This window comes from Triticum aestivum, chromosome 3B (genome assembly GCF_018294505.1).
Source record: "Triticum aestivum cultivar Chinese Spring chromosome 3B, IWGSC CS RefSeq v2.1, whole genome shotgun sequence".
In the NCBI taxonomy this organism is placed as follows: Eukaryota; Viridiplantae; Streptophyta; class Magnoliopsida; order Poales; family Poaceae; genus Triticum; species Triticum aestivum.
This window is the reverse complement of record NC_057801.1, coordinates 643,308,454-643,322,393: the sequence shown is the minus strand read 5'-3', so window position 1 is coordinate 643,322,393 and position 13,940 is coordinate 643,308,454. Positions and strand designations below refer to the sequence as shown.

The window sequence follows — 13,940 nt, the reverse complement described above, 5'->3', positions numbered from 1 at the left end:
GACAATTCAAGCGGGCGAATTCTTCTTCCTCCCCCTTACAAAGGTCGGCCAGCATGGCAGCCAGAGCGGCTTGGTTATCCGGACCCTGTCGCCTATAACGAGACGCGTTGTCCTCCCTGTTATAGCACCATAAAGGAGCTACTCTGGATTGGAGAGTCTGGATGCATCGTTTTATCGCGATGGCCATGACTTCAACGATGGAGAGTCCAAAATGGGCAAGTAGTCCGACCTTACTAAGCAGTCTTATTACCTCTGCACTGTCCTCTTGCTTGGGGGACCTGGGGCGCTAGTTGAGTAGCTTCTTCGGAGGAGCGCTGGAAAATTCGGGAAGTCCGTGCCGAACTGGGTCCGAAAGGGGAACATCCTCAATGTAAAACCATTCCAAAGACCATTCTCCGGACCCCCTTTTTGGAGTCCCAAAAAGGTAGCCTGATCCAGCTATGCACCATACTTCAGTGCCACCCACTTCGAATATAGACCCTCCACCTTGATGGCGGGGGATGAGGCAAAAGAACTTTCTCCATAGTTCGAAATGAGCCTCGCAGCCTAAAAACAATTTGCAGAGAGCGACAAAACCAAAGATGTGGAGAATAGAACCTGGCGTGAGATTGCAGCTGGATCCCATAGAATTCCAATAGACCCCTGAGGAAGGGGTGGATTGGGAATCCTATTCCCCTTAGAAGGAACGAAATGAAGCACAACCTCTCCTCTTGGCTGGGGTTGGGGAAGTTCTCTGCTAACACATTATCGCCCGTAGAAGCTAATCCCACCCGCATGGAGACTAGATCCACAGGGGGAGATATCCTTGCGTCTGAAGTCGATTAAGCTGAAGGTGGGATACCGAACAACTTCGTCAATCCCCCTCTTGAGGGCCATGGGGGCACGAGGAGGAGCCATGGGCGCTTGCCATGGTTTGAAGTTTTTCGTGGTTTGCTCCGGTGCTCTTTGGGCGATGTGAGGTGGCGTTTGGGTATCTAACCTCGTTATATAGACGCCACCCGCGCCTGGTAAAGGGTTAAATAGTAAAAAAATTATGGACCGTTTGCATTCGCTCAACGCGTGGAAATCGAGATGACATGGAGGAATCATAAAAATTGGACGCAGAAGCCGATACCGGACTATCATCGATCTGGAGTATGGTGAAGAACCCGCCTTGCAAAGCCGAAGACATGAATCCGCATACTACATCGTCATTGAAGGCAAGTTCGGGGGCTACTGAGGGAGTCCTGGTTTCGGGGGTCCTCAGGTGTCCGGCCCAAGGATGAGGGCCGGGCTGAATGGGTCGTGATGAAGCAGAAGGCCATCCTCCGTGTTCGGGTAGGATTCCTATGTGCGTGGACGGCAAGATTAGAGTCCGGATGTATTGTTTCCTTCCCTTATGAACCGACTTTGTACAAACCCTAGGCCCCTCCGGTGTGTATATAAACCGGAGGGTTTAGTCCATAGAGGATATCATAATATTCATAGGCTAGACAAGCTAGGGTTTAGCCATTATGATCTCGAGGTAGATCAACTCTTGTAACCCCTATACTCATCGAATATAATCAAGCAAGACGTAGGGTTTTACCTCCTTTAAGAGGGCCCAAACCTGGGTAAACATTGTGTCCCTTCATCCATTGTTACCATTGATCCTTAGACGCACAGCTTGCCCCCCCCCCCCTACCCGAGATCTGCCGGTTTTGACACCGACAGTTGCCTACTTCACCAGAGTGTTGAACATGAACTTTGTATCCAAGCTAAAAGAGTAAAAGGAGGGCCTTTGTGGTCGGAGACAGTTGCGACTTAGGTCTTGGTGTTCGAACATCCTCCAGAAAACATAGGATTACACTAACAATTTGAACTTGGGAGAACTACACCCAATCGTCTTTGTGTTTGTGGTTCCTTACTTATTGCAATTCCCTTTTCGCAAAGTTAATTCACTAGAACTACCTGCTAAGTTATTTGTATGTAACGATGTAGCTAAAACCTGCTTTAAGATTGTCGATTTTGTCTAAGATAATTGAAAGTGAATCTTGTATCGACCATCGATTGCCTATTCACCAAAGGATTATTTGGTGGTGAATTTCCACAAATGACATCCCTGTCAACTTCTATCCCAAAATGTTAGCGGCATGGAGAGCTACACAAATTTGGACGGAACTTATAGCACAAAAAGTTTCAAAGAAGCAAATAAATTTGAATATAGTTACGTTTCCGCTCAAATTATAATTGATGGCATAGTAGCCATTGTGATATAAATGTGGCTTCTACAATTCTATTGTTTTTGTTTTTGTCGTTGGTTGGGCAGCTTTGTAGCTGTGATGCCACTCGTGCACCAAGGAGCACTAGTCAACAACGACACTTCACGGTATTGTGAATATATAGGTACTGTTGTGTGAACACTCATTGCCAATGAAGCTCATCGATTGGCGGTTGTAAACCGAAGGAATGAGTTTGTCAAGAAGAAGGCAAAAATATCGGGGACTTGTATGAGATCTCACATTTAGGTGAGATCATGAGATCAATCAAAAAAATATTATATTTAGACATTTTTAAAAAATATTAAATTATTTGACAATATTCATGTGAGGTATGTCTACAACTCCGGAAAAAATTAGCTCAAAACTTGATGTACATTTAGAGATTCGAAAGGAACAAATTTGAATGTGAATGGTTGCAGCTTTGAATGAATAGTACCTTGACACTATTTACGTCTGATTTTGTCTTTTTTGTTTCTATTAATGTAAGTCGAATTAGGAGCTGATTTTTTGTGAGGTTGTACCTCTATAATTGAAAATCATATGTATAAATTTATCTTGAAAAGCATTTCTACAACATTTAGCTTGTTTGGTTTGAACACATATACTCAATAGAAATTAGCGGTCAAAATTACATCTTAAAGACCGTGTCGGTGTGTACTGCTACATCATATTTTTGTGATACAAAGGTGGAATGGTAGTTTGAAGTTGATCCCGTCATGACGCGAGCTTGTCCATGTCTAAGATAATAATTGGTTTCGCAACCCGATAGCGTGCCTCAAACGTAAAGCACAACATTAGTTGTGAGACCTCAACAAACCGTAGATTCAGGCTCGGAATGAGAGTTCCAGCAAGTGGCTCGAGCTTCATTATGTTTGGCGAGCGACGAGACGCAGCCAAAGCCGGGCTCTGAAAATCCTCTATCCGGTACCACGCAGCACCGTCCATTTTGGTGATGAGCGAAGGAACCAAAAGCACACGATCCGAAGCTACTCTGTGGCGCACGCGTCACCAGATTGGTCCCATGTCCGTGACAGCTCAGTGAACGACCAGCACGAGCCTCGCGCCGGAACCAGACGTGACACCGCCGCGGCGTCCCCATCTTCTTCCCCGCGCGTGTAGTACGAGACACGAGACGACCACGAGAGCTCCTCGTCCCCGTGCGTTCCGTGGACCGCACAGTGTCTCGGCCCCGCCGGGGTCACGTCACGTTCAAAAGGTTACCGGGATCTCCAGGGGTCCTGATAATTTCTCTTCGGTTCCATGCCAAATACTCCAGGGGAGTATATGCATGCAGAAGAACATTTACTCTGAAATGTATCGGTCACATCCTCATGAACTGGGCAGGTCGCGAAATTCGTACGATGATGGATAACGGACGACCATGCCGAGCAGCGTACTGGAGTTCAATGAACGGAGCCCGGCACACGAACTCGGGAAACAGATGTTCGGATCTGGTAGTAGTAACAAGGCTACATGCTACAGGAGACAATCTTCCGAGTGCGTCACGGTGGCCGATAGGCGATAGCACAGGATATCATACTTAAATAGGAAAGCTGACAAGATGCACTCCTGCCCAATCTGGAAATGAAATGGTGGCCCGATCCATCTTTATTAGTACTACCCGATTTACCAGCAGGGTCGCAGGAAAAAGCGTGGCCTGACAGACACCAACCCACGTGACACGTGTGCTCTCCAGGCCCTGCTTCCTCCCTCCCTCCCTCCGGTGTAACAGCTCCATCGTGTACGCCCTGTGGACTTGTTCCTTTGATCTCTTTGGTTTGCATGATAAAACAATGAAAACAATGTAGAAGTAGTAGAGTTGCAATTTCATGCACGCAAGAATTCTAGTCTGCAGCCAAGTTTGTATGATTGCACAACATAAAAAACAAAATTATTAGTATTCCTAAGATGCGGCTTGGTATAAATTTTCAAACAAAATGGTTCTTTCCGAATATACGACCGGATATAATCTTTCTGATTAAGTGTAATGCAGGAAAAACCATACAAGATTCTTTCTTATGATAAAAAAAACAAACTAATGCAGAAAAGAATCCTTAGGATCAAATGGTCCAAAATGCCTACATAGCACGGCAAGTCTAGAGTCCTTGCCGAACATGAATGCATGCGTTCTTCATCCCTTCGGAAAAACATGTGAACCTCTTTGCAACATTGAGAAGAAATGTACCGTCTGATCAAAAGAAGATATGCTACTGAGCCTACAATTGATAATTTGGCTCTTCAATCATAATCCCTCCGTCTGAAAAAGTTTGTCCCTCAAATGAATGTATCTAGCAATACATCCATTTGAGGGACAAGCTTGGAACAAGTGGATATATCTAACACTATTGCTAGATATATTCATTTGATGGATACACTTTTTCGAACGGAGGAAGTACAATTTAGTTACAATTGTCGCGATGATCGCTCCCTTAGCGAAAATTTAGAGGTAGCCGGAATCGCTAGATCAAAGGTGGTGAATGATGATGTCAGTGGTGGTTGGTTTGGTGGCTGGATCCGGAGCTCCTGAGGTGCGGGTTGGGATCGGGGGAAACCCCTGTCGGCGAGGCCGCCATCGGCGTGGTGGCGCCCGTGGGTGCCACCTGACCTTCCGGGAGGGCGTCGGGGGCTACCCTTCCTTCCGCCTCGTCGTGTACCGGGGGAAACCTCTGGCAGCAGCGTCGTCATCATCGCGATCCTTTTTGGAGGTGTTGATAGGTGTCGGCGCTTTGGAGTCTTAGATCCTAGTGGAAGATCCCGGTGGGCGCAACGATCGCGAGGCTTCTTCGTTTTTGTTGATCCGCCGTTGTCGGCATTTGTTTTTTTTTGCTCGTTCTCTGTCGTTTCTTTTGTGCGTGACTGTGCTGCTTCCGTCGCAGCACCTAACCATGTATGGTCCGGTTGGTTGCTTTGCATACAAAACGGGGGAAAATCTTTTTTCGGTAATGATGATGTCGACATTGTGCATAGCGTCGATGAATATTTTCTTCTTAGCAAGGCGTCTGTACTTTGTGTGGGTAGCTAGACCGGCCATTGATGTTGGATGTCCATCATGCTCCATGAGGGTAGTTGGGTTTGTATCTCAGTTATCATTTTGTTCTTTTTTCTAAAAGAAATACTCCCTCCATTCTACTTGCTTCGTTCTTAAATATTTGTCTTTCTAGAGATTTCAACAAATAACTACATACAAAGCAAAATGAGTGAATCTACACTCTAAAATATGTCTATGTGGTGGTCCATTTAAAATCTTAAAAAGACAAATATTTAGGAACGGAGGGAGTAGTATAATATACTTCTTCTGTACCAAAATAAGTGTCTCGATTTTGTACTAACTTTAGTATAAAGTTGCCTAAGTTTGAGACACTTATTTTAGGACGGAGGGAGTAAAATATTATGACAACCGATATAGTGGCACTGAGGGAGTAGAAATGTTTTCATTTGGTAGTTGAGCATGTATCTCGAGCATGAACCACGAGAAAGAAACTTCACATTCGCGTATAATTCGACGTTCTGCTCCGTATCTTCTCACACACACAAATCTATTGACCCTTTCATGGAAAATGGCGAGCAAAAATAACCTCAGAAAACAAGGAGCCAAAGAAAGAACTATCGAAGGGGAGCACCGAAAACAACCGACGCGCCCTTCATTTTCTCCTGCCTTTTGGTCTTCTACCACTGAAATGAAAATAAAAAATATCTCTAGAGCCTCCCAAGAATTGTTCGTCTCGCCCAATTTCTCGGATCCCGTCACTCTCCCCTCTCCGTGACCCCTCCCGTCCATTACAAAAGGAGCCCCCGGCCTCCAGAGTTTACAGGTTCCCATTCGGTGCCCGTCCCGAGGCCTTATCGCCACCTCCCCCACACACACCGAGTGCTCGTGCTCGACGCAATTCCCCACCCCGCGATGAGTGCGGCGGACAAGGTGAAGCCGGCGGCCAGCCCGGCGTCGGAGGATCCCTCCGCCATCGCCGGCAACATCTCCTACCACGCGCAGTACAGCCCCCACTTCTCGCCGCTCGCCTTCGGCCCCGAGCAGGCCTTCTACGCCACCGCCGAGAGCGTCCGCGACCACCTCCTCCAGGTGCTGCTTTGCTTTCTCGCTTTCTCGCGCCGCCCGCTCGCGTCCGCCGTCGCTGCCGCGGTGCTGAATGTTGATCTGTGCTTTTGTTTCTGCAGAGATGGAACGACACGTACCTGCATTTCCACAAGACGGATCCCAAGCAGACCTACTACCTGTCCATGGAGTACCTGCAGGGCCGCGCGCTCACCAACGCCGTCGGCAACCTCGCCATCACCGGCGCCTACGCCGACGCCCTGAAGAAGTTCGGCTACGAGCTCGAGGCCATCGCTGGACAGGTGAGCGAGCTCGAGCTCGATCGAAGCGCCTCTCGTCCTAAATTGGAGTGTGCTTCGTTAAGGCTGTCTATTTTCGTACTCTTGGGAGTGACATTATTTAATCAGTGCTTTGTTTGACCGTGACATTTTCTAATTGAAGTACTAGTACTCCCTCCGTCCCGTAATATAAGACGAAAACGTTTTACGGAGGGAGTACTACGTTTTGTGTGGCTTTTTGTAGAAGCGGTTCAGGTATCTGGTTGGGTGGCTTAGATTTCTTGATCCATTATTTAACCAAACAAAAAAAAAAGTGCACTACACAAGGCGTAGATCACTGCATGTCTCAAAAAGAATTGTGCAAGGCGTAGGAGGTGCACTATACAAGAGAACCACTGCACTATTTTAGATCTGAAACCGTAAGTCTATCTGGTTTCATGTATCTGTTCCGGTATCTGCTTTTATTGGAACTCAGCCTTTTTGATGATCATTGTAGAAGCTCTTTTATACCCTACTACCCCGGGGTCGTAGATCACTGGTAAGAACAATTGAAAATCAGTTGTTTACAATAGCAACACGAGCAGATCTAGGGTCTGCAAGATTGACATTTTTCTCCTCTGTTAAGCACCATCACTTAATATGAATCTAGATCTGTTACCAAAAGCTGAATTATGGGTTCATGGCACCGGGATAGAAAATAAAGCTTTTGATTGAAACATCTGGACCCTCTTTTCACCAGTAATTGATGGTGTGAATTTGTCTTGAATTCAGGAGAGAGATGCGGCTCTGGGAAATGGTGGCTTGGGCAGGCTTGCATCTTGCTTTTTGGATTCAATGGCAACGCTGAACTTGCCTTCTTGGGGCTATGGCCTTCGTTACCGTTATGGCCTGTTCAAGCAGCGCATTGCCAAGGAGGGCCAAGAAGAAATCGCTGAAGACTGGCTTGATGTACCAGTTCTATATGCTAATAACATTCTTCACAAGCCTTTTTTATCTATATCTCGATAATAGCTTTGCTGTTTAATATTTTTCAGAAGTTTAGCCCATGGGAGATTGTCAGGCATGATGTTGTATACCCAATCAGATTTTTCGGCCATGTCGAGATTTCGCCAGATGGAAAGTAAGCCATAGATGGACACCTGGACAAGTGCTATTGTGATAAAATATTGATTAATAGCTTGAGATGGAGTTTTTTATGACACCTTCTAAATTCAAAACGATAGTATGATGCTTCTTTAACTGCATTTCTTTTCCGTGTTTTAATTTACAGATCTAGGATCTTCTGTACTCCATGCTTGTTTGATCAAATGTTTTGAATATGTGTTTTTTTTTTGCTCCAAAAAATTTGAGCGTGTATGAATGAATGTTCATGCATGATTGCATGAAACTACATTTGGCGATGCTTTAAGCAGAATTGTTGTACATCAGACTGGATAAAAAAAACTAGATTTGGTGATGCTTTAATCAGAGCTCTTGTACATTAGACTGGATCCATTATCACAGACTCGCTATTTATTAATTTTATTGGTTTTTATGCCAAGGCCTTTTTGTGTCCCTCTAATTGATATGTTTGTTTGCTTTATCATGTGATAGGCGGAAATGGGCCGGTGGAGAAGTTCTGAACGCTTTAGCCTATGATGTGCCAATTCCTGGGTACAAGACAAAAAATGCAATCAGTCTTCGCCTTTGGGATGCAACAGCTACTGCTGAGGATTTCAACTTATTTCAGTTCAATGATGGCCAGTATGAGTCAGCTGCTCAACTTCACTCGAGGGCACAGCAGGTGATATGCAAGTCCTAAACTGAGTCACTCAATTGCTCGTATATGATAAATCAAGAGCGCCTTTAACTTTGTGAATACTGCTCCTGATCGATGGCATCATATACTAAACCAGTAATTTTATTTTTTGTTTAAAGCAAGCACGTCCAATATAACCTGCCCTGTGTGATAGCCATGTTTTCCTATGGATTTCACGCACTAACCATCTCATCAAACAACTTGATCACAAATAATGCTAAAAGGTTATCTATTGTGGTTTTAACATGCTTTTTAGATGTGACTATAAGTGAGGTGTTAATCCATCCTAGTTAATAAGTTGAAGATTATGTGTGTTTCCTATCTGTCATCTGCTATCAATGCCTATATCTAAACCAGAAATAACTGTCGTATCTTTTCGCTCCAGTTTCATCTTTCATGAATTAGCTAACTTGATTTAAATTATATTGTATATCCTGTAGATATGTGCTGTTCTCTATCCTGGTGATGCTACAGAAGAAGGGAAGCTTCTGAGATTAAAGCAGCAGTATTTCCTTTGCAGCGCATCACTTCAGGTAATTATGCAGTTAGTTTCATTTGGAATGATGGTTACTGTAAAAGGAAGGTGCACCTATGGCCAGCTTGTGCTTTTCTGTTTGGTTGAGAAATGATGTTAGAGATACTTGCATTGTCTTCTTGTATTGTTGCACGCTGCATCAAATTTCCACCATCTTGCACGAGAAAAATGCATGATCAAGGTTCATTTAGAAAACTTGTATCACTATTATCATTATCATGACCAGACTTTGAGTCCCGTTACATTTATATTATCCTTCCTATTTTTACGCAGTTACAACGTGGTTTTATTTCGTCTTTTCTCAATATCTTTTCGTTTGGTCCTCCACGATAAATATTGACAAGCATAACTGACTATGATTTTTTTCCAGGATATTATTTTCAGATTTAAAGAAAGAAAAGCTGACAGAGTTTCAGGGAAGTGGAGTGAGTTCCCTTCCAAAGTTGCTGTTCAAATGAATGACACTCACCCAACTCTTGCCATCCCTGAGCTAATGAGGTTGCTTATGGACGTGGAGGGACTTGGTTGGGACGAAGCCTGGGCTGTCACAAATAAGTGAGATTTTCACCAATATTAAATTTGCATTATTACCTTTACATACTTATTTACAAATCTGTCTCATGGTCCAGGACGGTTGCTTACACCAATCACACAGTTCTTCCTGAAGCTCTCGAGAAATGGTCACAGGCTGTAATGAGGAAATTGCTTCCACGTCACATGGAAATCATTGAGGAAATTGACAAGCGGGTAAGTGTCAAGCCGCATTTACTCTTTCGGTACACAACAGTTATGGCACAAAATGACAAAGTTGTGCCATTTGCTTGCAGTTTAGAGAAATGGTAATCTCCACCCGGAAGGATATGGAGGGAAAGATCGAATCGATGAGGGTTTTAGATAACAATCCCCAGAAGCCAGTAGTGCGGATGGCGAATTTGTGTGTTGTGGCTGGGCATACGGTATTCTTATTTCATTGCCATGCTCTGCATCCTGTTATTTCATTTTTCATGTTCTACAGCCCATTACACGGTAGTTTTGTCTCTAGACTCCTACTGGACCATTTTACATTGTTTTCCTTTTTAAGATAATAAAGGCATAGTGAATATCCTCCTACTGGACCATGATTACTTTATTTATGTATTTTGCAATTTGCTGTATCATACTCATTCTCTGAGAAAATGTTTCTTGTAATCCCATTATTGTACTTGCTTCTTTATGCTAACTTGCTAAGATTTTTTATTAAAATGTAATTTATGGGCGCTTCAATTAGTTCTGGAGCTCTCTGTTCTGTACTTTTTGTGCTATTCCAGCATCGATTTGCCTTCCTGTATCATGTGAGGTAGACCATAATGAAGTGTACTAAATTCTTCTGACAGGTGAATGGAGTGGCCGAGTTGCACAGCAACATCTTGAAACAAGAGCTGTTTGCAGATTATGTCTCTATTTGGCCTAACAAATTCCAGAACAAAACTAATGGAATTACACCACGTAGATGGCTCCGTTTTTGCAACCCTGAGCTGAGTGAAATAGTCACGAAATGGTTAAAAACAGATCAGTGGACAAGCAACCTTGATCTTCTCACCGGGCTTCGGAAAGTATGTGTGCATGCTTCTAATCTTGCATCTGCTTTTGTTATTGCCCACCACACTATCACAGTATAACTGAAAATTTTAACAGTTCGCAGATGATGAAAAACTACATGCTGAGTGGGCAGCAGCCAAGCTGGCCAGCAAAAAGCGCTTAGCCAAGCATGTGTTGGATGTGACTGGTGTTACAATTGATCCAAATAGCCTTTTCGATATACAAATTAAACGCATCCACGAATACAAGAGACAGCTGTTGAACATTTTGGGAGCTGTGTACAGATACAAGAAGTTAAAGGTTTGGCTTATTTCTTGGAGTTACCCTATTCTTACAGCTTTACTATGTCTCAATTAGATGGAAAATATTCAGTATTACGGTCCTGAAATAGGCTTATGTATCATTTTAGGAAATGAGCGCAGAAGAGAGGAAGAAGGTTACACCACGCACTGTCATGGTAGGAGGGAAAGCATTTGCAACATACACCAATGCTAAAAGAATAGTGAAATTGGTAAATGATGTTGGTGCTGTGGTGAACAATGATGCTGATGTCAACCAATATCTGAAGGTATCAATTGTACAGCATCCACATCTTCTTTGGCAATTGCCATCCAATCGAAATATACATATAATTTTGGTGGGATGAACATTACTGAAATAAATTAAAATTAAATTGTGTTATATGATTTAATATGAGGTTCTTGTTTCTCCAGGTGGTGTTCATTCCAAACTACAACGTATCAGTGGCTGAAGTGCTCATTCCTGGCAGTGAACTGTCACAGCACATTAGTACTGCAGGCATGGAAGCAAGTGGAACAAGTAACATGAAGTTCTCTCTGAATGGCTGTGTTATCATTGGAACTCTGGATGGAGCCAATGTTGAAATCAGAGAAGAAGTAGGGCAAGACAACTTCTTCCTTTTCGGTGCCAAAGCAGATCAGATTGCTGGTCTGAGGAAGGAAAGGGAAGATGGCTTGGTAATATATCTTCCTGTGGATTGCGCGTTAGTTAAATGCAATATTACTATATTAGGCTAGCCGGACTTGCAAATAGCTAATCTATTTGTGGTGCTCATAGTCTACCGATTTCAGTATACATTCTCACCAAGTCACTATCAGATGGGCTATTAACTTATTCTTTGTCTCAATATGAACAGTTCAAGCCAGACCCACGCTTTGAAGAAGCCAAACAGTTTATCAGGAGTGGTGCTTTCGGCACCTACGACTACACTCCTCTCTTGGATTCCCTTGAAGGGAACACTGGATTTGGGCGTGGTGACTACTTCCTTGTTGGCTATGACTTCCCAAGCTACATTGACGCACAGGCCCGGGTTGATGAAGCCTACAAGTAAGGATACAAACACAATATTCCTTCTATTGGGCTGATACTTTGAATTCTAGAACTAAATACCATTGCAGTTCCCATGACAGGGATTTGCTGAATATCGTAATGCTGAATCCTTAACTCATGTTTCCATGACAGGGACAAGAAGAAATGGATCAAGATGTCCATCTTGAACACGGCTGGAAGCGGCAAGTTCAGCAGCGACCGCACCATCGACCAATATGCGAAGGAGATCTGGGGCATTTCGGCTTGCCCTGTTCCATGAAGAGGAGACGTGATCAAGAGGTGTTAGATGATGATGCGTGGCAGTAATAAGGACCTTATACTGGTCCATGGTGAATAACCCCTGCTTCCGTTGTAGCTGAGAAGAATGAAGCAACGTACGAAGCCTGTTGTGTTGTGTATTCTGCTGCACTTTTGAAGTGCATAGAGGATGCGACTTTTCTTTTGTTCTTTTTCTTTTTTGGTCTGTAACCATACTATTTTGATCCTGAACCGGAATGGGGGAATCATCCAGGTTCTCAATAAAATAGTTCAAGTTTTGATTACCTTTGGTATCGAAATGTTGTTTTGTGATCATGTTGCCTATGTAGTTAGGATTACAACCTCCATCCATAAATCTAATTTATTCAGGTTTGAGAATTATTGGGTGGAAATTGAAGTTTTTTTTGTTGTGTCAAGTAGTCTTGGGAGAGGTCATCCAGAAAGACTCATATCTCATAAGCTGAAATCTCTTAGGCAGGATTTGAAGAAATGGCAACAAGGTCATTGTTATTCTAAATAATTTGGAGGAATTGAGGCCTTTGAAGAGGCATTTGTTGCATAAAAAACAGATGTACCAGCTGTAGCGTCTCGACATTGATCTGGAAGACCTGGGCGCCACCAAAAGTAAAGTTTTTCAATTGGCTCGCCAACCTGGATAGGTGTTGGACTGTTGAGAGACTGCAACGTCGTGGCCTGCAGCACCACCCCTGCTGTGTCCTTTGCGACCAGGAAAGTCGGAGACGATGCACCACCTACTAGTTTCATGCCCCTTCTCGAGGCAGGTATGGCACAATACCCTTGTCTGGTTAAGGATGACGTGCAGACTACCTAACTGGGATGCCTCCATCTCCGGATGGTGGCTTGCTGTCAAGGCGACGACCCCCAAACCGCTTCGCAAGGGACTGGCAAATGCGATGCTATTGATGGGATGGATGATTTGGAAACAATGAAATGCTTGTGTCTTCGATGGGGATCAACCATCCGTCCACCAGCTAACAAAGAGAATCAAAGCAGAGGCCGCCCTATGGGTTGAGGCTGGGGCTTCAAAACCTCCGATTGGTGACCCCAAGCACCTGGGATGTCCACCAAGATCATTGTAACATAAACTGTAAACCCCCCTCCTAGGAGGCATGTAACCCCCCCTTCAATGAAAAGAAATGCAAAGTCTTTGTGTTTTCTCGAAAAAAGAGATGTACCATTAGGTATATCAAGGTGGGGGAGGAGAATACAAAATTCTTTCATGGTATAGCAACTGAGAGGTTCAGCAGGAATTCTATTGCCAGTCTTTGCAGCTTACCGATGGGACTGTGATTCCTGATCACAACCAGGTGGAGATGTTATTTGGTCTACTTTTAAGGGGAGGATGGGGGTGGCTAAAGGGATTAATATGTGATTTAAATTCTCTCCTCAACCATGTGGATGGACTGGATGAATTAATAAAGCCTTTTGAAAATGATGAAATGGATTTAATTGTCAAGAATATGCCTATTGACAAGGCCCTAGGACCCGATGGCTTCAATGGCCTTCTCTTTAAGAAATGTTGGCCCATCATTTGCAAAGAATTCTATGCTCTTGCTTAGTCCTTCTATGAGTGGAACGTCAGGTTAGATAATATTAATGGATCTTATATTACCCTAATTCCCAACAAGCTTTCACCCGAAACAATAGGGGGTTATAGGCCAATTTCTCTTACTGGCATGGGCTTGAAGTTTTTGTCAAAGATTGCTGCTAACAGGTATCAAAAAGATAATATGAGATGCATTCACAGAAATCAATATGGTTTTATTACGAGCGGGACAATACAAGATTGCATTGGTTGGACACTTGAATACCTCCATTGGTGCCATCAATC

The 13,940-nt window shown here is 43.7% G+C and overlaps 1 protein-coding gene across 1 annotated transcript; it reads left to right on the top strand.

The window, feature by feature from the left end:
* The first annotated feature begins 6,034 nt into the window (after positions 1–6,034).
* Positions 6,035–12,372, top strand: LOC123071433 (alpha-glucan phosphorylase, H isozyme-like). Its single transcript, XM_044494977.1, has 15 exons — positions 6,035–6,318; positions 6,414–6,593; positions 7,341–7,517; positions 7,604–7,689; positions 8,163–8,352; positions 8,808–8,900; positions 9,273–9,457; positions 9,532–9,649; positions 9,730–9,858; positions 10,276–10,494; positions 10,577–10,780; positions 10,890–11,048; positions 11,194–11,457; positions 11,637–11,827; positions 11,963–12,372. The coding sequence occupies exons 1-15, from the start codon at positions 6,142–6,144 to the stop codon at positions 12,087–12,089; spliced, it is 2,499 nt and encodes an 832-aa protein (XP_044350912.1). The 5' UTR covers positions 6,035–6,141; the 3' UTR covers positions 12,090–12,372.
* The last annotated feature ends 1,568 nt before the right edge of the window (positions 12,373–13,940 follow it).